The 23,012-nt window shown below is 39.6% G+C and overlaps 1 protein-coding gene across 2 annotated transcripts in view; it reads right to left on the reverse strand.

Annotated features, from left to right (window-relative positions):
* The window catches only part of LOC109032712 (NT-3 growth factor receptor), a 52,394-nt gene that overhangs the window by 21,345 nt on the left and 8,037 nt on the right, over positions 1-23,012 (reverse strand). For both annotated transcript variants that reach the window (XM_019044978.2, XM_019044977.2), the window contains exon 2: positions 9,283-9,441. In XM_019044978.2, coding sequence (XP_018900523.1) covers positions 9,283-9,441 — 159 coding nt within the window. The remainder of the gene's footprint in view (positions 1-9,282; positions 9,442-23,012) is intronic.

A 23,012-nucleotide genomic window follows, 5' to 3' on the forward strand; every position in this document is an offset into this window, starting at 1 on the left:
GATGAAACTGAGAGTGTCATGGTGAGGATCGGAGTATCAAACAGTTTTTGTGTACTACCTGCAACTTTTCAAGATTCTAGTGCGTCATTGTGCGAGTATTTTTATATCAACCAAAATTTTGCGATTTCACACAACGCATTTGCACGGCCTCTCGCAAAGACTCTCCATTTGTGTCTGAAATTTTTCATCAGTGCAGTGATACACATTGAAAGATATCTTGCTCTACTCGCAAAGACCATATTTTTGAACTGATACTTGATTTAAAACAAGTTTTGCCGGAAGTATTGTTAGATTCAAGTTACCTGAGTTACTTTTCCTTGAGCGTTCTCAAATATTTGCTCTGTAAGGATTGTTAATTTTGTGATGTGCGATATAAGTGCAAAGATTACAGACGTTAAGGATCAAAATATGTTGACTTGTAGAATCGTGTAAAATATTCGGAGCATTTTTTTTTAAATTCCTGATTTCTTTATAAACTCAATAAAAATGAACAGTTCTCTTTAAAGTTTTCATCCAAAAAATTTTGTCTACAGCCCAAGTCAAAGGACCCTGGTTAAATAGGAGCTCTCTTCATGACCATCCTTCGTCAATTAAGTATTGGTATGTTCTTATTTGACAAAGATACACAGATTACATTCACAACGATATTGGTTAAAAAGTCTGCCATGAAAAATCGGCAAAAATAGTGTGGGGAGACACCGAATTTCCCTGGATCTGAAACTTGTTTTGCGAAAACTAAAATGGGGTGGCTAAACTTTGGAAATATGTTATTCGGTTCGAAAAGTTCTCTTCTTTGCGACGTTGCATGTTTTGCGTCCTCCTTCCTTTTTATAAATAGTGGAGGACTATAGAGTCAGTGTTTGAATATTTTCCTGTTATCCTTACTCTGTTCTCAGAATATTTAATGGAATTTCAAGGAATGAAATCTGTTCTCCTTCAGCCGTAGTAAGACGAAAATATAATGGGAATGGAAATTTGAAATTGAACCGCTGTAATTAAGGTACCTACGCGTTTTCAAAGATTATGCAAAGAGATGTTCAATATCGTATGCTTCATGGTTCTTTGAAATCTGATTCAAGTCTACTCAGTCACTGGATTGGTTCTTTTAATTCGCTTCCCAAACTGTCTAATCGGATCCCATACAGATTCATTTGTAATGAAATTACGATTATGTTCAAGTAAAATACTAAGTTCGGAAAAATGAGGATTAGCCCTGGCAAATTGTGATGTCTCCGCTCAAACCGCATTATGTCTAACGCATTTTGGAAAAATCCCGAAATAATTAAAAAGAAATAGCATTTGCCCAGGCCGACTTTGCCCCAGGTGTCGAGGGCAAATCTCGAATATTTGAGGTGAAGAAAAATATTCACGTCCGATCAAATTGCAAAATTGCAAAGGTTAAAAAAGTGGCTGAGGAGAAGTTCTGAGTTAAAATTAGTTTTGCGTTTGAATATCGGTGATATGGGCTTTTGAAAAATACTGATTTACGATCCTCCGGACTTTTGATTGGAATTTACACCGAAAACGTTAAATTTACGAATAATTTTATTACACCTTAATCAAAATGTACGTGTAGCACATGGTTGGTGAAACATCAAACAAACAAATTTTGTTTTGCTGCACACTGAAGACTCCCACTCCCCGGCATAATTTGTTTTTTAAGTGGAAAATAGCTCAATGTCATCTCTCGAAAACTTCCTTGATTTTTATTTTCTGTGTAAAAAATTGTCTGTGAAAATTACAAGCATTGGTCTGGGTTTGTTCTTTTTTGATTGAAAAAAAGACCCAGTAGAGGAGTTGTTCAAAAGCCGCTAACGAGATTCGCAGTTTGTGAGTTGCAGCCTCGATTTATTACGTGAGCATTACAACCACAGGAAAATGACGAGAAAATAAAGTAAAAAACGGACAACACCATGACCGCAAGCATAGACTGATTGATATTTACTTCCTCGCTTTCCCTGTCGGTAGTGTTTTCCATTTTTTCCAATTTTTTCTCAGTATTCATTTTTGTCATCAGATGGAAAGTGCTTTTCAATGAATTCAATTTCCTGCACGTACCTCACATAGAAAGCACGCATACCTCTCATTAAATTGTATAGTTTTTATCGCCCTCTTAAAATTAATTTAAAGCACAGAGGATTGTGAGGCTGGATTTTTCAAAAGACAATCACCATTGTTCAATCAAACACTCGCAAAGCATACAGAAAACACACCGTAATCCTAATTTCTCTCAAGCTATTCTGCCGTGCTAAGGAAGAACGCCGTATGAACATTCGAGAGTCGCTAAATCTCCCTTCATAAAACGTGTATTTTTGACAACATTCATGCATACTTTTCCTTGAAATTTTCAATTATTTTAGATTAAAGCGCGTGCAAAATTGTCTGAAAATTTTGGAAAATAATATTCATAATTTCTCAATTTCTCTAAAACCGTCTCAAAACAACTGTCAAAAGAATTGGTTTGAGAAAACCGTGCTGGTGTTGAAAATCGGTTCGTGAGAGGTTGTGTTCCGCAACCTCAGCTGAAGAAGGAGACCTTGTCGAGCTTTTTTCGGTGAAAACTTTATCTAGTTTCAGCGAGTTTATACGAGAGCGTGTAAAAATCCTCACAGACTTTGGACCGATTTCTATCTTTAGATGAGCGAGGTTCGAGTGCAACGTAGCGTGATTGTGGTGGAACCTTTTGCTAATTCAAAATGTCATCCAAAAACTGCGTGAACTTGAACACATGGCAAAAAATTTCACGATGTACGAAACGATCGGCTCCTTGTTCGAGCCTCCACTCAAGTGGCCAGGACTGAGGAAAACTGCTCAAGGGCGAGTTACCTAAGGCTTTGTCCACACGAGCGCGGTTCGCGGAAATTTCGGCGAACTTGTTCCAGGAACTTGTTATGACTCTGCTATAAACTCGTTCCTTGAGCTTTCCTGTTCGAGGAACTGTTCGCCTAAACTGCGCTTATGTGGACAGGGCCTCAGAAAAAGCGTCAGATAGATTGCGCACATTTTGCGTCAAATAGTGAATTTTTCACATTTTTCTCTGATGTGCCAAACTTGATTACGTGCGCTTTTAAGTGTAAGTGGAGTTTTTCTGTTGATTAATCGGTTCATCGTATTTCTGGATAATCGAAAATTCAGCAATCGATTAATAATCAAATCAAATCAAAATGAACCGAGTGATGATCGAAACTTGATCAACTAAAGTGCATACTTTGAAACGGTAAATAACAATCTGTGCCCCCTGCCAAAACGGTCCCATGGGAGTATTGCATGTGTTCCCATGGGGCCCTATTGAGAATTGTTCCAGGTTCCCATGGCAACCCTAGGGGGACCATCTGGGAACCCTGCATGTAGATTCACTCAGGTCATTTGTCTGCCCTATCTAGGTTTTCCTGTTGGTCCCGTCATTCCCCCCATACGAACCGATGAGTTCCCCATAGGTCCCCATGAAATTTCCATGGGGACACATCGGAATTTCATAGGCCCCCATGGGACCTTTTTGACAGGGTGTAAATTAGATTTATGATGAAGTTGAGAATCATGAATCTAGTGCGTTAAACAGTCTCCATGATAATTTCGTAAATTTAGGCACGATAATCTATGAATTTTTTCCTTGAAATCTTGGTTTCCCATCAGCACTTTTAGGCTCCGAGCTGAATTTTCTAAATTTTGTGCTAGTTCTCATAAATTTGACCTCAATGTTGTCAAAAAAGCCGAAAAAGTGCGTTACACTGTTGGAAATCGAGGAGTGCTATTCGATGCCGGAGTCTACGAATATATGGCGCCCAAAAATCCCAAGGGATATGAATGCTGAGCGGAATTTCTTCTTGCGGAATGACTTGCGCTATTACGGAGCAGGATCTGCTCTTGCGGAGTGTCATACGCTTCTAAGCTGCCGTGCTACGGAAAAACCCCCGTATGAACATTCTAGAGTTGCCACATTACCTTCGATAAAATGTTTATTTTTGAGTAAAGTTATGAATACTTTCCCTTGAAATTATCAGGATCTTTAGGTGAAATTGCGCTCAAAATTATCTGAAAAAGCAAAAGGAAAACATTCATAAATTTAAATTTACCAGGATATTCGCGATTTTATCAAAGGAAATTTGGCCACGTCTGAAGGTTCATACGGCGTTTTTCCCTAGCACAGTAGTATGGTACTGTTTCCACTTCGCACTCATATCACTCGGGGTTTTTGAACGCTGTGTAGGATTCGGCACCAAATTTTACTCCTCGATTTTTAACAGAGCACATAATGGAGATGTTGCATGTGTGAGGAATTTGCGATTTGACTGTTGATTCATATGTGAAAGTTCGCGAGAAACAAGATGGTGCCACTGGTTTTCTCTGAAATCAACTCCCAAGCTTAAAAAAAGCTCTCAAGTTGAGGCCAAAATGGAGGGGATATCCCACGCTATCCTGAGAGTCCACTCCTACATCAAAACAAACTCTCCATGCAAAAATAGGGAGCAACTACATTAGCAGGGTTGCCGTGTTTTCAATTTTGGTGTCCCCGAATAAAGTGGCAGCCCTGTCAATGTATTTGCTCCCTATCTTTGCATGGAGAGTTTGTCTTGATGTAGAGGTGGACTCTCAGGGTAGGGTGGGATACCCCCTCCATTTTGGCCTCAACTTGAGAGCTTTTTTCGAGCTTGGGAGTTGATTTCAGAGAAAACCAGTGGCACCATCTTGTTTCTCGCGAACTTTCACATAAGAATCAACAGTCAAATCGCAAATTCCTCACACATGCAACATCTCCATTTATAAACGCTCCGTTATTTGCCTGAAAGTCTTGCGGTGTGCAGTTTTCCTGATACTCTGTCTGACGAGCCCCGTGGTCGGACCTCGATCTTCACCCTCGAGGAGTTCCCGGATGCTGAGTCGGATGGCGCGAAGCGTGGGGAGGTCGTGGTGCTGCTCCTTCACGACGCGGAACATGGAGACCGTTGAGGACTGGGACATGGTGCGCATCTGGTGGGAGTCGACAGAGATGCGCTTGGCCAGGGTCTTCCACTGGGGCATCGTCATCGACAGCTTCTTGTTTCACTTCATTAGCATCAACGAAACCGCAGGAGTGGCTCAATTGGACCCCCTCCGAAACTACCGCGATGTCTACAGTCTTGGACCCAACCCACGGCGTAAAAAACTCCTCGCTCATGAGGAAATTATTGCGCTGACGAACAGGTAAGCCCATCCTGGTGCTGTTCAAAGACGAAGAGATCATAGTTCGTCTCTTTGGTGGGAATACGTTCAGTTGGACGTATTTCCACCTATCAAACAGAACTATGTGCAGGTGAGAAATATCGACGGTGTAAGTCGGTAATCACATAACTCGATTTGCGACGTCGCAGACTTCCTGTCATACTTTATTTTTTAAACAGAAAACTACTCGACGGCAATTCTTTAAAACTGCCGTGATTTTTCTTCTCTGTGCGAAGAAAATTCTGCATAAACTTCAAGGAATGATGTCAATTTGTTCTATTTGAAAAAAATAATATAGAGGCGGAGATTTTCAGACACCGCAAACGAGTTATGTGATTGCCGACTTGCACCGTCGATATGGGGTGTCCTCTAGAAAGCTGGATAAGAAACAACGTGTGGTTATGTCGGGCGTGATTCCTTTCGAAGAGTTGGAAAAGCAGTATTTTAAATTGAGCAAACAGAACTATATGCCAACTGAATGCCGGATATATGAGCCGCGGGCATGGCACGAGAGCGTTGTGGACAAGGCTCATGAGTTAAAGCGCAATACAAGGAGCCGCGACCGACGAGTCGCATCCATTTCCGTTGACGTCACTGACGCTTTATTATTTTCATTCACTCTGACGGCCAGACATCTGACGAGCACAGCCCATATTTCTCATCTCCACATAAATCTGTTTGATAGAAATACGTCCAGTTGAGGGCCTCAACTGAACGTATTCCTACCAAACAGAACTATGAGCGGGTGGAAAATATGGGCTGTGCTTGTTAGTTCTCGGGCGATAAGAACGAATGGGGATTACAAAGTGCCAGTGACGTCAGCAGCGACGACGGAGTGGAGGAGATCGATCTTCACGCTCTTTAACTCATGAGCCCCGTCCAAAATGCTCTTGTCCGATGTCCACGGCTCATGATGAGTCCCGAAAACGGTTGGCACATACTCCCGTTTGCTGAAATTAAAATCCCGCTTTTCCATTTCATCAAAAGGACACACTTTTACATTATTTTTCATCCAACTTTATCCAGCTCACCTGTAGGAATACTTCACGCATTGCGTCAAACAGTTAGCGCCTACAAGACTGCATGAATACTTCTCGCATTGCGCCAAACGCGGTGCTGTCGGTCAGTTGGCGAAAACGCATAGTAGCGCCTACAAGACTACAGGAATACTTCACGTATTGCGCGCACGGCACGGTGCTTTCTTCTCCGGGACTGGTGATTTTTCACCGAGGGAAGTTCAATGGGTCACTTACGCTGGGTACAAAATCGTGTTTTGATGCTTAGGTTCTTGTAGTTTAGCTAAAAATAATAAGATCTGTCTAAACAGCGACTTTCTACATTCAATATTAGCCGAGATATCGCCCTTTGAAAAGTGGGATTTTTTCAGCTAATCTACACGAATCAAGTATTAAAGCACGATTCTGTGACCAGCGCAACTGACCCATTATAAATGTGATGTGAACTGATAATACTATGCTTTAGGAAATAAAAATAGATTAAGTAAAGTTCTTTTTTCAAGCGAGGAACTTTGAAAGATTAGTATTTTTGGATGGTAAAAAATGCCAACTTTGCAACGCTGTACTGCCAAAATGAGCTTTGAACTGAAGCTAAAACTGGAGGATTATCACATCTTCAGGTATCGTTTAGGCCTTTTTTGAACGAAGCTCCCGAGTCTCTCCCAAAAAAGGGCAGTGAAAAGTCCTTTTTTGATAGGTTTCGGCAAATTGTGAAAATACGAGTGATGAATTTCTAACTTGCCCGATGTACACATCCTGATTTCTCAGCTGTTTTTCAAGAGACGTGACTTCTCTTTCACTCCAAAAAAAAAAATTGCAACAAACCCATTGAAAATATCAGGCTGATTCATTTCATTTCATTTGAGTTGTGACTTTTTTCACGTACACGGAAAAATTTAAATTGCTGATTTAACAATTCAATTGCTAAAAAAAGTGACTGCAATATTTCAATGTAGATTTCACAACCCAAGAATGCTACTTCAACCACCCCCGTGGTTAAATTAGCTTATCTACGTTGAAATATTGCAGTCACTTTTTTTTTAGCAATTTAATTGTTAAATCAGCAATTTAATTTTTTCCGTATATGTTTCTCTTTTTTCATTTGAAATTCGTTTGTAATTTTTTTGAAATTTTCTTATACAACCTCTCACAGGTTAGTCGGGGTGATACTGCCTTACGACAGGTTATTTTGCAACTGTAGACATTACACGGACTACGTCATTTATGGGAGGACGTTCGGCGTAACACCCAACTTCGACGGTTCCAACTGGCGCATCGGAAAATCCTGTCCCTTACATCGAAAGTTGGAGCGAGGAATGAACTTCGAAGACGATGATTTCTACTTGTTGGACGGGCACAAGTTGAAACACAAGATTAATCCCACACCCGATTGACGAGAGCTCGCAGTGAACAAGAACATCCTGGACAGTGTTCGAAACTCACCTTTGAGAATTAGGAGCCATGTGGCGCATCAAGCCCGATTTTTAGGCGCCGTTGGAGATTTTTTAGGGGCCAACTTGACTTTTTTCATAAACACTAAGGCGCATTCGTTGAAAAGTTAGACGCAAGATGTTTTTGTAACAGAACTAGTAAGTAGCTGTAACTTGGGGAAGACAAAATCACTAAGGATGAAATTGTGAAGAATAGAAAAAGCTTTCACTTGTAGAGCTGAAAATTTCGAATAATCACCTAATATGAAAATTCAGATTCTTAGGGGGCAATTTTTAGGGGCCACGTCGGCGGAGAGCCGTCATTTTTTAGGCGCCATGGCCGATTTTTTAGGCGCGTTTGGCGCATTGGCGCCTGTGAGTTTCGAACACTGATCCTGGAGAAGTCCTGGAGGACTGCAAAATAGTCGGTCGTTCGCAAAATACTGCCGTGCTAAGGGAAAACGCCGTATAAGCCTTTAGGCGTTGCCAAGTTTCCTCCGATAAAAACCGAATTTACTGGGAAAATTCTGAAGATTATTTTCCAAAGTTTTCAGACAATTTTGTACGCAATTTAATCTAAAATCTCTGAAAATTTCAAGGAAAAAAATGCATGAATGTTGTCAAAAATACGTGTTTTATCAAGGGAAACTTGGCAACTCTCGAATGTTCATACGGCGTTCTTCCTCAGCATGGCAGAATACGACGCATCTAGGCGAACTGAAGGATTCCAAGTATATCTACAGCGGAGAGTAAGCAAATATTATCAAGTCCGGTAGCTTGAAATTATCAAGCTACCGAACCCAATTCACTAAATACTGGTTTTGCTTTAAATGGTTGGCATAAAACGGATTTATTACCCATGCCCAAGCGCAAGTAGCAGAAGTTGCAAAAAATTTCAATCACACGGTTTTATCGTTGTCATTGTATCGAAGGTTTTGTATCTTGTCTATTCACTGATTGAAGGGGCTCTTGCCTTTCATTGAAATTTATCGCGATGGAATTTAAATAAGATGCAATTTTTTTCACTGCAAATTGCCTATCTTCTTCACCCAAGAAAAAATTTTGTTGATCGTTTAAAATTGATTTTTACCGATCGAACGATGTAAACATATTGCAATTTTATATCAAGAGTTGCAATTCGCTTGTATATTTAACTGCAAAATTATTTCAATATGCTCCTTGCAATCTTCTACTTGGGTGTAAACACATTTTAGCAATGTGCTTATTTTGTAAAACCTGAGTATAAAGCTGAATGTGTGCAAGAGCGACAATTAGCCACTTTTAGAACCTCAATGTTGTGTATGAACGGAGTTATGAGCGTTTAAATTTTCCAAATTTTCTCCGACCTCTCCTATTGACTCGATCCACTGTGCGTCCCTCCCCCCCCCCCCCCCCCCCCGACATGAGAGCGTAACTGCACTTGGTGATGCACCTTGTTGTCCATATAACTCAATGCTTTCTCGGGCTCATCTCAAATCGTAGTTACGCCTTTTGGTCAGCCAAGCGATGATTAGTAAAGAATAGAAACTGACGATAAGAAGACCCGAGCCAAGCGCTAAGAGGTCCATATAAATGAGCTTTGCCGATGAGGTATCTTTTTGAAGTAAATATGTATACTCTGTTTTGGTGCCACTCACTTGTTTTTCGCGGGCATTTCAAGTCCGCCGTGGGTATACTCTGGTCATGGAGGCATACGCAAGCATGAAGATTATCTCCAACGATCTTGCATCCAGCTTCCTCTCCGCAAAGTCCCGGGCGGCATACGCCCTCTTTGGGCCACGGTTTCGCCCCAACCTCTGAAAATTGAAAAAACACATCAATTTTACACTTTATCGCCATTGGCTATAAAAGGCTATAAGAAATTGTGTAGAAATTCGTGTGCTTTTGAAATCATTAAGTTTGAACTACCTTAATATTTACCAAACACACATTATATTTTTCTTTAAAACATATTTTTTTTCATCAATTAAAATGAGAATAGTCCATACAGAGTGTGCAAACATTTCAAAGTCATGAGTTGAAAAACGCTGACTCCGCGAGATTAAATATTAGAGCCTAACACAAAGCGGAGCGGCGATGCACTGGCGCCTACAAACCTAACAGGGATACTTCACGCATTGCGCAATGCGTGAAGTATCCCTGTTAGGTTTGTAGGCGCCAATGCGCGTTTCGCACTCTCTGCCCGCGCCGCAGCGTGCCACGGCGGCGTCTGAAGCAACTACTTCACACCAGAGGTATTGCACAGTATCATAAGAAATTGAAGGCTCTCCAACATATTAAGAATGACAGGCATCCTTCAAAAGTGCGGAGCTTTCCTCGCAAAATAAATCAAGATACCACGGCACAAAAAGAGAGCGGTAGTCCAAAAACTAACTAAGTCCTGGTATCCGTATTTAGTAACGTTTAGTATAAACTTTATCGTCTGGCTGTTGCTTAATCGCCATCGGCTATAAAAGGCTATAAGAAATTGTACAGCCGGCTACAGAAGCTATTGGAAATCTTACAGCCGGCTTTAGGTCTATGGTATTTTGGAACACAGATTCTACTGACAATTTTTACCAGGGTCTCGGTTTGCGACGTTGCAGACTTCCTGTCATTCTTCATTTTTTAAACGGAAAACTACTTTTGACAATTCCTACTAACTCCCGTGATTTTTCTTCCCTAAGCAAAGACAATTCTGCGAAAACTTCAAGGAATGATGTCACTTTGTTCTCCTTTAAAAAATTTAATAAGAGCCGAGATTTTGAAACACCGCAAACGAGATACGTGGTTGTGTACTTACACCGTCGATCTATTATAATTCAAGCAAAAATAATCAGCAAGTACTCTTTTCTTTTTACTTCATATCTGAATTGTATGCTTTTTTACTTATAGGCTATTATATGGCTGGCGAATTACCGGCAATTTCTAATCGCCTGCGACATATCAACAGTGAAACTACCATGTCACGTATCTCGGTTTGCGAAGACTGACGTAGACTTCCTGTCATACCATATTTTTTTAAATGGAAACATATTCAGCGTCAATTCTTGAAATCTTCCGTGCATTTTCTCCCTAATGCGAGGAAAATGCTGTGAAAATTGGAAGGAATGACCTTGATTTTTCCTCATCCAAAGAAACAAAATGGGAGCGTAGATTTTTAAACACCGTAGACGAGATACGTGGTTTGAGAGTTTCACCGTCGAAATGGAAATTGTCTACAGACCGAACATTGTTGGAATTCCACGATTTGAAAGTTAGTATAATAAGCACTAACATTACTTGACGACGTAATTCACCATGATTTGTGACGCAAAAGGACAAAATGTGCCTCAAGATGGAGACTCAGACTGCTCAGTGCAGCTAAAAAACCGATTTAGGGTAAAATACATAGATCGATCTTCAGTTTTTGATACTGTGCATTTTTATACTTTTAAAACCCCTCAGGACATTTGGTCGAAGTTTCAAGGAATATAATTTGTATGAGTAATGACGCCATGAGCGTTTTTCGGCGATTCGTTCCTAAACCTGGTAACAACGCCGGTAAATCTTTAACAATAATCTCTCAAATCCTTCTTTTTCCGGACTTTAGAGTGCCGCCAAGAGGTCAAATTTGGAATTTTTTGGTGATTTATGCGCCAAATTAACCCCTCTAAGTCGTGATATAGTTATTTAATGTCTTTTCCCCCCATCTCAAGGCAAATTTTTGGCAAAATGGTGGCAAGTTCGCTGTCATTTTTCAAACCTGAATTTTACCGTTTGCCTTCAGATCTGATTGTATTTTTGCAAAGCTACAGATTCGGCTTAAAAAATGCGACTCTGCAACGCTCATTATAACTGGAGTACATTTTGCAGTAAGGAACTGCAATTATAACTTGGTTTAGAAACAACATACATACCATCATTTTCCCTATCCACATAAGTGTTTTTATGTATGAGCCAGAAATTGTAGTTCCTAATCGCAAAACGTTGTCCAACTGACCCATTAAGCGCAGCTTACTACGTATTAGTGAGTCTTAAAAATGAATAACTGCACACAAGTGGTGAAATTTGATATTATATTCTTGCATCACTGGATGAACGATTGATAAAGCGATTGCCGTGTGATAAGGATGCAAGTAAGAACAACCTAAGATGAATAATTGCAGTTTTGACATTATTAATCCGTCACAACCAATTAATCCTACACGCTCGTGATTTATTAAGACATTTAAAAAGAATCCATTAGAAACAATTAGTTCCGCTCATTAGTAACGTTGAAACAAAAAGTAACAGTAACAGTTGAGGATTAGTAACGGTGAAACAAAACCAAGAATCTAATGAAATAAATTGTTCGGAAGTGATTTACGACTAACCCGACGACTTCATTGAATTTGATTAGATTTCCATCTAAATTATGCATTCAAGGAACGTGGCTGTTCAAATTGTCACTTCTAGTATCTTATCTAGAGAATTTGAGTTTTTTATCGATCAACTTCCTGAATGGATCATCTTATGGTATGCCGATAATTGATTGCTGAAATTGCAAATCCCTATTGTTTCTAGGCTGATTCGGACCATGTCTTAGTCCCCCTTTCCCCCTTAGTTTAAAAAAAAATTAGTAGTTTTTATATGGATGTATTCTCCATCTTGCATCGGCAGATCCAGCAAATTGGCAACATTGTTTTTCTCCATGTAACTATATGTAAATGTATAGATTCTTGGAGGGGCCAGGTGCTCTGACAAGAATCGATTATTTAACATAGGGTTAAATGGAGGGAATCTGGTGTTGCCAAATTAATGAAATACATTTTCTGGCAATTCGGCCTGCTCGAGACCGATGAGATTTTCATTTCATGGCAAGGAACACGCGTTGAATTCCGTGGAAGGTGACATTTCAATTTAGTCTACATGCTGATGTTCATCTTATCTTGTGTTCGACAGCGGTTGCAAGAGTACGAAAAAAACAAAACAAGAATCATATTCTGCAGTCTAGAACGATAGGTGTGACTGCCAATACAATACGCCATCAACTCATGTGTCAAGTATACTTCTTAATGCCCAACCTCTCAGGGAGCTCACATTTTAAGTAGCACACCTGGTGTAAATGATTTATAAAAAAAATAATAAAAAAAAAAATATTGAATTTTCCAATGATTTGACTAAACCGTGCCACTTCAGACCACAGAGATTGATAACCTTTCGGGAGAGATGAACTGTAGGAACTAAACTTTTAGCGTAAATACGCTCTCTTGGAGTTTCCTCATCTGCAAGTTCACCAGAGTGATACCTTATAATGTGAATTTTCCTCGAGTTGGCGCGAAATAATGCCTAATGTGACAACTCCGCTCATCTCCCGATATCGAGCCTAACTAGCTTCCAGATTAATAACAGATTTTATCAGACTTTGATTTCAGTTTGAGAAAACAAGCCTTATAATTATTTAATTATTGAACTTACAACGAAACCTTTATTTACCGAAAGTTCGCAGGTTACATAATCGTTAAAATTCTCTCGTACACAAAAGATGCTGCCTGTGAGGTAAATGGGGGTATCAAAGATTTTAATTCGATGCTTCTTACTTTCTTAGATGAATGGACTTAAAAAATCTAAGCTAAGAGATGAATAAAAGGCATGCTCTGGAAAATTACTGGTTTTCAATAATTTTAAATAATAATTTATAAAAAATATTCCGTTATTTTTTTTTAATTTAAATTGGTCACGTTTTATGACTTAGCTCGGTTTAACCTTTATGCGCTGTATATTGCAGGTTTGAAAAAGGGTATTACTTTTAATTTTTGTGGGAAAACTAAGTTCCTCAAATAAGCTTAATTTTTCAGCTCTCCCTATTTTCGTTTTTTAGAAATTCTCTTAGAAAAGGAAAGATGGAAAGAAAAGAAGAATGAGAGATCAAAGAATAGAGCGGGAAAAAATGTCAATTTATAAATTCATAGATAAGCCATAGCAACCCCCTGGCTTTCAGATTCATATTTCGAAGGATATTTGGTGCTTCTGTTTAAGCAGTTCACTTGAACAAGGCCATCAGACAACAGACAAGACAAGAAAAAATATTCGTTCGATTATTAAAGTGCGATGAATGGAGATGGAGAAGTCTAAACGTAGTAAAGGCGTGAGTGTTTTCTAAGAAATCGTTTTTGAAGCAATCACTATAGCTCGCTAAATATACTGCCGAGTACGACTTTTGAGAAGCTAAATTACTTTCGCCTCCAAAGCGAGAAAATTGTTTCTAAGAAACATTCGATAGGTTATTCATCAATCTTGTTTTGACACTCAAAGTTCAAAACATGATGATATCTGTAGAAGTGATTCATTCCGAGCACCGAGCAGGCTACCAATACCGAAATCTGCACAATCTAATACTCCTCATCAGCCATCTTAATGATGACCCAGTCTCCGAGTATTAATCACATGAGGTTGAAAGTCCTCTCTCGTATCAGTTGAAATGATTTTGGATTTTTCCGGCCCAGGATTTCCCTTTTTTAAAAATGTGAGTTTTCCCAATTAAAAGTTACTTTCGCAGTCTTTGATAGTAACTTAATAATTTGTAGCTTCCTACTCTCATCACGCAGAGAAGAGGACTTCGGTTCACACGGAACATCATAATGTTTGGTTTCTATAGCCGGAATTTTGGATTGGTGTAACCGAAGTTTTCAATCTTAAAAACCGCACTTCAGTCGACAAAAAACAGACGTTTTCGATTAAATATACGAATCTCGGTTCGTCTAACTGGTTACCCAAGTAGCAGAGGTTGCATTAAATTGCAATCAGATAGTAAAATTGTTGCGGTTGAATTAAGTGTTATGTAAGTTGTCTGCTCACTAATTGAAGGGGCCCAACTTTTTGAAATTTATTGCAAGTTTTCGGCATTGCGAATTGCGTAACTTTTTCACACATGGACCTCACTCCATTGATCGTTTAAAATCGGCATTTATTGACGAAATTATATAAAAACATTGCGATCTCATCGTTAAAAAATTACAATGCAATGCCCATAGGCGGATCGAGATACTTCGGACGATTAAGGAAGAAAGGCGGGTCTGGAACGCTCCCCCAGAACATTTAAAGCACCTAATATGCAGCTTGAGTCAATTTCGTTATGAATAATTTTCAATTATAAGTGTCCTTACTTCTCCTTCCCTCCATTTCTTCCCTCTCTCCCCATTTTCTTCCTCTTTTTTTCGGGCGGCGCATAGAGGATCCAGTCCACCAGAGAGGTCAGACATCAAATTGTTGACTAAAACTGCAAATAATAGTTTATTTCGTCACAATTTAAATTTAGAAGGGGTGCTTTTAGTAGAAAATTTTACGAGAAAACAAATGGAATCACTTTCAGAACCTCAAAATTTTGTATAAATGGAGTTATAAACTTTTAAAGTTTCCAAATTTTGTCCAACCTTTCCTATTGACTCAATCCGCTGTGCGACCCCCCCCCCCCCCCCTCTAACATCATTGAATCCGCTCATGGTAATGACAATAGGTAAATGTGAAATCGTCAAATATTTTTGATGCACGGTACAAATTCAAGGTAGATTATTACAGGTATGCACAAGTTGTACATTTCCCATGAGCCTCTGCTGTCATCTGTGACGTGACGACCAGTTGGACTACATTTTGTAATTAGGAACTATAAATGCCGGGCCGGTTTAAAAACAACGTATGTTCCATCAGTTTCCCTATGCACATAAGTGTTTATTCGGATGAGCCAGAATTTATGGGTCCAAATTGCAAAATGTAGCTCATTTGACCCGTGACGTGAACTAAGGGGTCCGTTTGACCGCGCGATTCTCAACTTCATTGAATATAATATCAAAACACTAGCACGCATTAACAATGATAGGTAATAAGAGCCCCGTGAACAATTAAATTAACTCCAAAAAATTAAAAACCAATTATTACAAAATTGGACACACGATCTAAACATAACCAAAAAATCACAATAATAAAAACATGCATGATGGCGGTCATTAAAAGGCTTCAGGAAAGCCAATCAGAGGCCAGAATTTTGTTCTGTCCGTATCTGTATTAATCTACCTTGGTGATAATTGAGTAACCTGAGCCAAGAATTCCGGTATTCTAGATTAGTAGAAGATTTTTTCTCCGTAACATCGGAATAAAAAATCCGTATGGACGTAAGGGTTCATCGCGAAGTGTAGTTACGCCCTTTTGTCAGCCAAGCGACGAATTGAGATAAGTTACAAAAAGTAGAATGTAGTCCCGCTCCCGCGCTCATATCCGAATAAGTAAAAACGGGAACGGGAAATCAAGTTCGCCTTCAACTCGATGGATACAATTTGAGCGACTCAAGAGTTTGAATAGTTGTATTACGCATTTTTGCCGTCCCTCCTGGAACTTCCTGTAGCTTTTTTGATGCTATTTGAGTTACCTGAGCCATAAAGTTCAGTATTCTAGATTATTATGGAAGATTTTCTCTCCGTAACATCGGAATAAAACAATTCACCGAACAAAACTCTAGTTTTCAGTAAAAATCAGACAACTTTATTAACCACACTTTCTTACAGAATGTTCTCGATCATCTCTTGACATCCTCGTCGGACGACGTGAGACACTCCTCCATTTTCTTACCCCTCCCCGACCCGGGCTTCCTGGGCTCGCCCCCCTTGCGGGCCCCCCTCCCCCTCCCACGGCCCCTCCCCCTGACCGCCGGGGGGTACCCTGGACACCGAATCACCCTCGAAGCCTCCCTCTGCATCCTGCTGCACTCGGCGCACTGACATTCGGCGTGACGCAGCTGAGCATCGACCAGGTCCGACTCTTGGTTCATGATGTCGCAGACCCGCCTCAGACAGTTTAGGAGAACCCTGGGGCTCAGGCATGATAGGCATGCTTTTGGGATGTACCCGGTCGTCCACAGGGATGACCACAGGGCCACGGCACTGATGGCGTATAGGAGATAGTTGCACACAGAGTCCTCTTCCGGTTCGTCGGAAGAGAACAACAACGACAGGAATTCGAGTCGCCAGTTGGCCGGGTCCGTTAGAGTTGAGAGAGCCATCAGGTGTCAGAAATTAACTGGATTTTCTTCGTTTTTTGTTGTCGCGCAGCATGTCGGATTCTTAGGACGACAGAATTTTGACTAAAGCAAGTTCAAGTCGCCTAACACGCACGCGATGATTTCCATTCCTGGTATTTGGCTGATTCAGTTCACAATAATGTTTCGAAGTTCAAGTACCCGGTCTGAATGGAATGTTACTGAGAAATTATCACCCCGCGTTATATATTTTAAGTTCCTCTGGAGAGTTTACTTAGCCCATGAAGATTTTATGCTAGATGATTAAAATTTTTTGAGAGAGATTCGGAATATTTAACACGATCACCCCATAACTTTCTTATATTCAAACTAAATTTCCGTGGTTGAAATACACAGTCAGGATGGGAAATTAATGAAGAGTTATCTTTCCGTGCAGCATATTTTAAGTCTCTCCATGGAGCATGTTTTTGGAGATTTCAGATAAGCACAAAACAATTAAAGTTTTTAAAGAGAGTTTGAATGTTCAACACAACTCTCGCTACCACACCGTGTCTTTCATTTCATTTAAAGGAAGTTTTCAAAATTAAAGTCCAAAATCAGGGTGAAAAATCCATTTTTTTAAATATTTTTTTTGCACAGGATATTTAACTTATGGGATAATAGCGTTTTGGATCATCACAGGAAAACTCAATTTTTGCGAGGATTATGTAAATAACTCAACTTATTTCTTGACAACACACTATCACTGTCATCCTCATAATAGACCCGGTATAATCCGAAGTAGATATTCAGTCCAGAACCTTGAAAAATGTTTTGAGTTTTTCATATGGCATTTTATACTTTAGATCAATAAAGTTTTTTGGTCTGCAAAAGCTGTTTAAAGTAGTGCGGAGTAGAATTACATTACTCTACACGATTCTACTGCATCACACCACACTTTTCATACCTATGATGGGCATACGTAAGTCAAAATAAGTTCCAAATTCAATTCATTCCAGCTGGGATGAAAAATTTAGGAAAAATGGTCCTCCCTCAAAGCTTGCCACATCCTCGGTACAGAGTTCAGGTTAATACAAGATGATTGGAGTTGAGCGACAAAAACCTGGAAAAACCAGCACGTTTTTGCTGTCACGCCACGATTTTCATGCCTTTCGAAGGGAATGTCTAGTCAGAGCAAGGTTAAAAAATCACTTGAATGTCACTCGGAATCACTCACAACACCTAAATGAACAGAAAAAAATTGTCTGCATTTCCTACTATTCATTCTAACTACTAAAAGAAATATAATAACAATAGATCACCAAAAGCATAAACATCTTGGAGGGATATTAAGTGGTCATGAGGACTAATTTTTTAAAAAGAATTAACCTCGATTCTGCATCATTCATACTCGTTGCTACTCTAATGTACGGACTTAATGTTATGAGTTTTACTGTTCATAGAACTTAACGCTGTGTAGGGCTCACATGAAAATTGAGAAACGTTCTTATGTAAGAAGAGCGACGAATTGTTGTCAAGGCAATGTTGTACACGTTCGTTTTTGAAGAAAAATGTTTTACATTCATTTTAATTATTTTATTCAATTCAGGCCTATTGACAAAAAAATGCTGTAATAATTAAATCCTCTTGGTCAATTCTGAGAACATTACAAGTTTATTTTTGTGTCGATGGATTTCTTATTTTAATACATTGAGGTTAATTCTTATTTTTGAGTATTATTTTTAAGATTTGGATAACCTACAATTTAATGCAATTCAATGTTTACTACCTTACCAACAGCTGTGATAGTAAGATCATCTCTTTTTGGTCTACAGACAACGTACTCACCGTTTCGTTACTAGACGGCGCTCAGCGCCCATAAGTTAAAGGGGAAATGGAGTGATCCTATTCAGGGCAGGATTTACGTACTTGCCGCCCATGGGCCGCCTGTATTTTGCCGCCCCCTTCTCATTCGTTTTGAATTATCAATAAAAACCATCAAGTGAACGTGCCAGCGGGGGAAGGATGCATAAGACGCGTTTACTTGTGTTGGACACATTTTTTGGGAAAGCCCTGTCAACACTACTAGCAAAAGTTCACGGAACTTTGCGCGAAAGTTAAGTTCCGTAAACCTATCTCTGTCTGGACAAGGCCTTCCATTCATAAGAAATGAACGAAAAAATTATGAAAGAACAAGCATAAATGTAGTTTAATGATTTTAACTTCCGCCGCCGCGCCGCTGCGTGCCCTGCACTGTGTTTGGCGCATTGCGTGAAGTATTCATGCATTCTTGTAGGCGCTATCCGTTTCACGCTGACTGCAGTGACCGCACTGTGTTTGATGCAATGCGTGAAGTATTCGTGCAGTCTTGTAGGCACTAATATGTGTTACATGCCGACCGCCGCGCCGAGGGCTTCTCCTTTTCATCTCAAGTCCTCGTCATCATTTCTCTCTAAGTCGCACCGTTCCAGGCCAAATTGCGTGTTTGGTTTCTCTCTCAACTCGACTAATTAAAGGTGCTGTCTCTTGTATCACTGAAAGACGACAAAATTAGAAATTACTATACTCTCAGGAAATGAGAGATTTTGTTGCCTTTTCTCGTTTGCAGTTTTTTTTTCTAAATTCGATTTTTTTTATACCTACATTTAAAAAAATTGCAAAATTTGCTGCCCCCTAGATTTGCCGCCATGGGCCGCGGCCCATGTGACCATCCCCTTAATCCGGCCCTAATCCTATTGGTGGGTGCAGTGGACAAAAGACTAAGTAGCGGCAACTCACGAGAAACTCTATAGTTAGTCCATCATTTTCCCTCTTCGTCTACATAAAAACCACCCATTTCAACCGATGGGTTTGCTCTATTTTCCCTTTATCTTCTATGTCTATCGCTTTTTCTATCGATTTTATTAAGCTATGAATGGACGAACGAGGTGTAACCATGGCTTAGTTTCTCAGCTTTCGGATCTTTGCGTAGTAAGTACGTAACAAGCCAGAGCGAGTGAGAGAGATAGAGAGAGAGACATAAATCAGCCGGGTGAGATATTGAGCCTTTTGTTACGGCTCCGTAATTGGGTTGATCCACATTACGGAGCATTACGGAGTCACTTGAGAGCCAATTTATACTCCGCGATCGTCGCACAAGACGAATGACAATGTTTCCTTTTCCAATGTCATTTCTTTGCACTACCAGTGTGCCCAGGTTGTTCTTACTTCGATTGATTTTCAGACCCTATTCCTTCTCTTCCGCATGCGAGAAATCGATGGACAAGTTTATTAACCGCGAATCCTCCTTGTAATTTTTCAAAATCTCTGTTATAATGTTTTATTTTAGACAAACCAATGAACCTTATTTTTTTCCAAAATATTTTAAGAACTGTACGTAAGGATAATAAAAAGTGCGGGCTAAAAATCCCGCGAAATAATGTTCGCCAGCATAGCCGTAGCCCGTAGCTGGAGGGGGGGGGGGGGCTTCCAGAAATTTTTGGTTACACTGCTCATAGATCCATTTTCCATAGGGCTATTTTCAAGAAAAATTTGACCAGGTTTAAACTTTAGGTCCAACTCCGTACTACACATGGACTTCATTTCGCAATTAGGAACTACATTTTCAGTATGTTCCCTTCTTCCTATCACATTAGGTATAGTAGAACGAGAAAAGTTAATGTACCGATACCGATTCTAAGGCTGTTTCCTCTTATGCAGGCAGATGTTACCAACAGATAACCTCCCTCCCCCTCGATAGGCCCAATTATCAGTTTCAAAATCAGTATACAAGAGAGTATTATATCGTTAACTGTAAAATGAGCTTCATCTCTGTAATTCATCCTACACTATCTTTCCAGCATGCAAACTTCATCTCGTAACGATCCTACAAAACTAGTAGGTGGCATGCCGAATGACGCTTTTTAGTCTATTTCAACATCGTTAAAAGTATTCCTCATCATTTAAAATTGCTCTATTCGATACAGATCGTGGGCTGCATGTCTGCCTAAAAGCCCTTACATTACAAAAATGCACGTTCCTAGTTAGAGGTTAAAGAGGTCTTATTTACTAGGCGCATTGTATACGTGAGCTTTGCGATAATTTTCCCGCGGTTCTTATCACTTATATCACTAGCACAGAGGGCTGATCATGCTTGTAACATTGCATCTCGCCGTCGGATGACCTTTACTGCCATGCTAAGGAAAAACGCCGTATGAGCTTTCAGACGTTGCCAAATTAACGTTGTTAAACCACGGATTTTCTGGAAACTTGTTGATATTTTCCTTCACATTTTTCAGATATTTTTATTCGCAATTTTATGTAAAATATCTGAAATTCCAAGAAGAAATATTCCTAATTACCCTCAAAAATAAACAATTAATCGCGAGAAACTTGGCAACATTCGAATGTTCATACGGTGTTTTCCCTTAGCAGGGCAGTTTAGGCTTTCAGTTTCTGATTTCACGATTTTTTCCCCAAAGAAGTTGATTGTGCGCTTCAGTTTTAAAGGTCATTAATTAGCCTTCATTAAATTTTTGCTTTCCCAAAGCGGCTTGTACGTTATGAAGAGACTACGCAAGCCATAAAATTTAAATTTGATGGATATGAGAAGTAACAACTTAGGTAAATTGAAAACCTTAGCACATGAGAAAATATATTGTCACCTCCCGGTCATGGTATCACAAGCGTCATGTAACATCTAAATAATTCCACCGTCATTTTATTTTTTTGCAGAGATATTGATGGTTGAATCTGTTTGAAAATTTCACTGCCTTTTATCGGCAGCACAAAAAAAATTCAGTGAAATTTTCGAACAGCTTCAACCAACAATATCTCTGTAAAAATTAAAATCCCTGGTAAAAATTGGAAGTAGAATCTGTGTCCAAAATACCATTGACCTACGGCCGGCTGTAAAATTTCCAATGGCTTCTATAGCCGGCTACACAATTTCTTACAGCCTTTTATAGCCGATGGCGATTAAGCAACAGCCTGGCGATAAAGTGTATGCTAAACGTCACTATAATTACGGATGCTAGGACTTAGTGAGCTTTTGGACCACTGCTCTCTTTTTGGGCCGTAGTATCTTGATTTATTTTGCGAGGAATAAGCTCCGTACTTTTGATGATGCCTGCCATTCCTAATATATTAGAGCGCCTTCAGTTTCGTATAATACTGTGCAATACATCTGGTTTGAAATAGTTGCTTCAAGCGCCGTGGCACGCTGCGGTGCGGCAGGCGGGCAGCCAGCGCAAAACGCGCATTGGCGCCTACAACCTAACAGGGATACTTCACGCGTTGTGCAATGCGTGAAGTATCCCTGTTAGGTTTGTAGGCGCCAGTGCGTCGCCGCGCCGCTTGGTGTTAGGCTCTAAAACTTAATCTGGCGGAGTCAGCGTTATTCAACTAATGATTTTGAAATGTTTGCACATCCTGTATGGATTATTCTCATTTTAATAGATGAAAAAAATATGTATTAAAGGAAAATATAACGTGTGTTTTGTAAATATTAAGGTGGTTCCGTATCAAATTTGATGATTTCCAAAGCACACGAATTTCTGCACAATTTCTTATAGCCTTTTATAATGCGATTCCGATGGCGAAAAAGCAACAGCCAGGCGATAAAGTGTAAAGCCCAGCTATAGGAACTATAGCCCGGCTGCATACTTTTTTATCGCTTCGTATAGCCCGGCTATATGATTTGCTCCGCATTCTACAGCCAGCTATATGATTTTCTGTAGCCTTCTTTAGCCGGCTCTAAGAATTCCTATGGTATTTTGGAACGCAGCTCTTATCGCCAATTTTTACCAGGGATGGCGTCGGCATTTTTCAAACGTCGCATGGCGCTTGTGATACTTTGGCCGGAAGGTGACGATATGAGATCGCAGGCTGCACTGGATTAATTCGAGATTCTATATACTAAATATAAATAGCAAAACTAAAATAAAAAGGATATACGGAAGAGATATTGAGGAAGATTAGTATGCATTTCAAAAATATTTATGCGACTTGAGAAATTTTTCTCATTTTCAGAAAATTGCCAAAATTTTCAATTTACTTGAGAAAGCGGAGGAGAGGAGTTTCCAATCCAAGCACATATAATTGAAAATTTGAGGAAATTTGATTTGCAGCATGTGACTACGTGACTACACAATAATTGGAACATTTGTGCAGTCATCATTTCTACGGGGGAGACCACATGTTTCATGGCAAAAATGTCATTAAAATTTTAATTTTGAAACTTTCAGAGGACATAAAAACAGAAAAAGAGTCAGTATTTGTGATTTTTCGCTTTGAAATTGTAGTTATTTACTATCGTCTGCGTTCCGGATGCGAGATTGTGCTTTCATGAACGTCAAAACGTTTGTCAAGTTGCTGAAGCAGCCATGCTAAGAGTATAACCCTTCGGACGTTGTCACTTTGTTTTTGATAGGACACAATTTT

This window comes from Bemisia tabaci, chromosome 7 (genome assembly GCF_918797505.1).
Source record: "Bemisia tabaci chromosome 7, PGI_BMITA_v3".
Classification (NCBI taxonomy): domain Eukaryota; kingdom Metazoa; phylum Arthropoda; class Insecta; order Hemiptera; family Aleyrodidae; genus Bemisia; species Bemisia tabaci.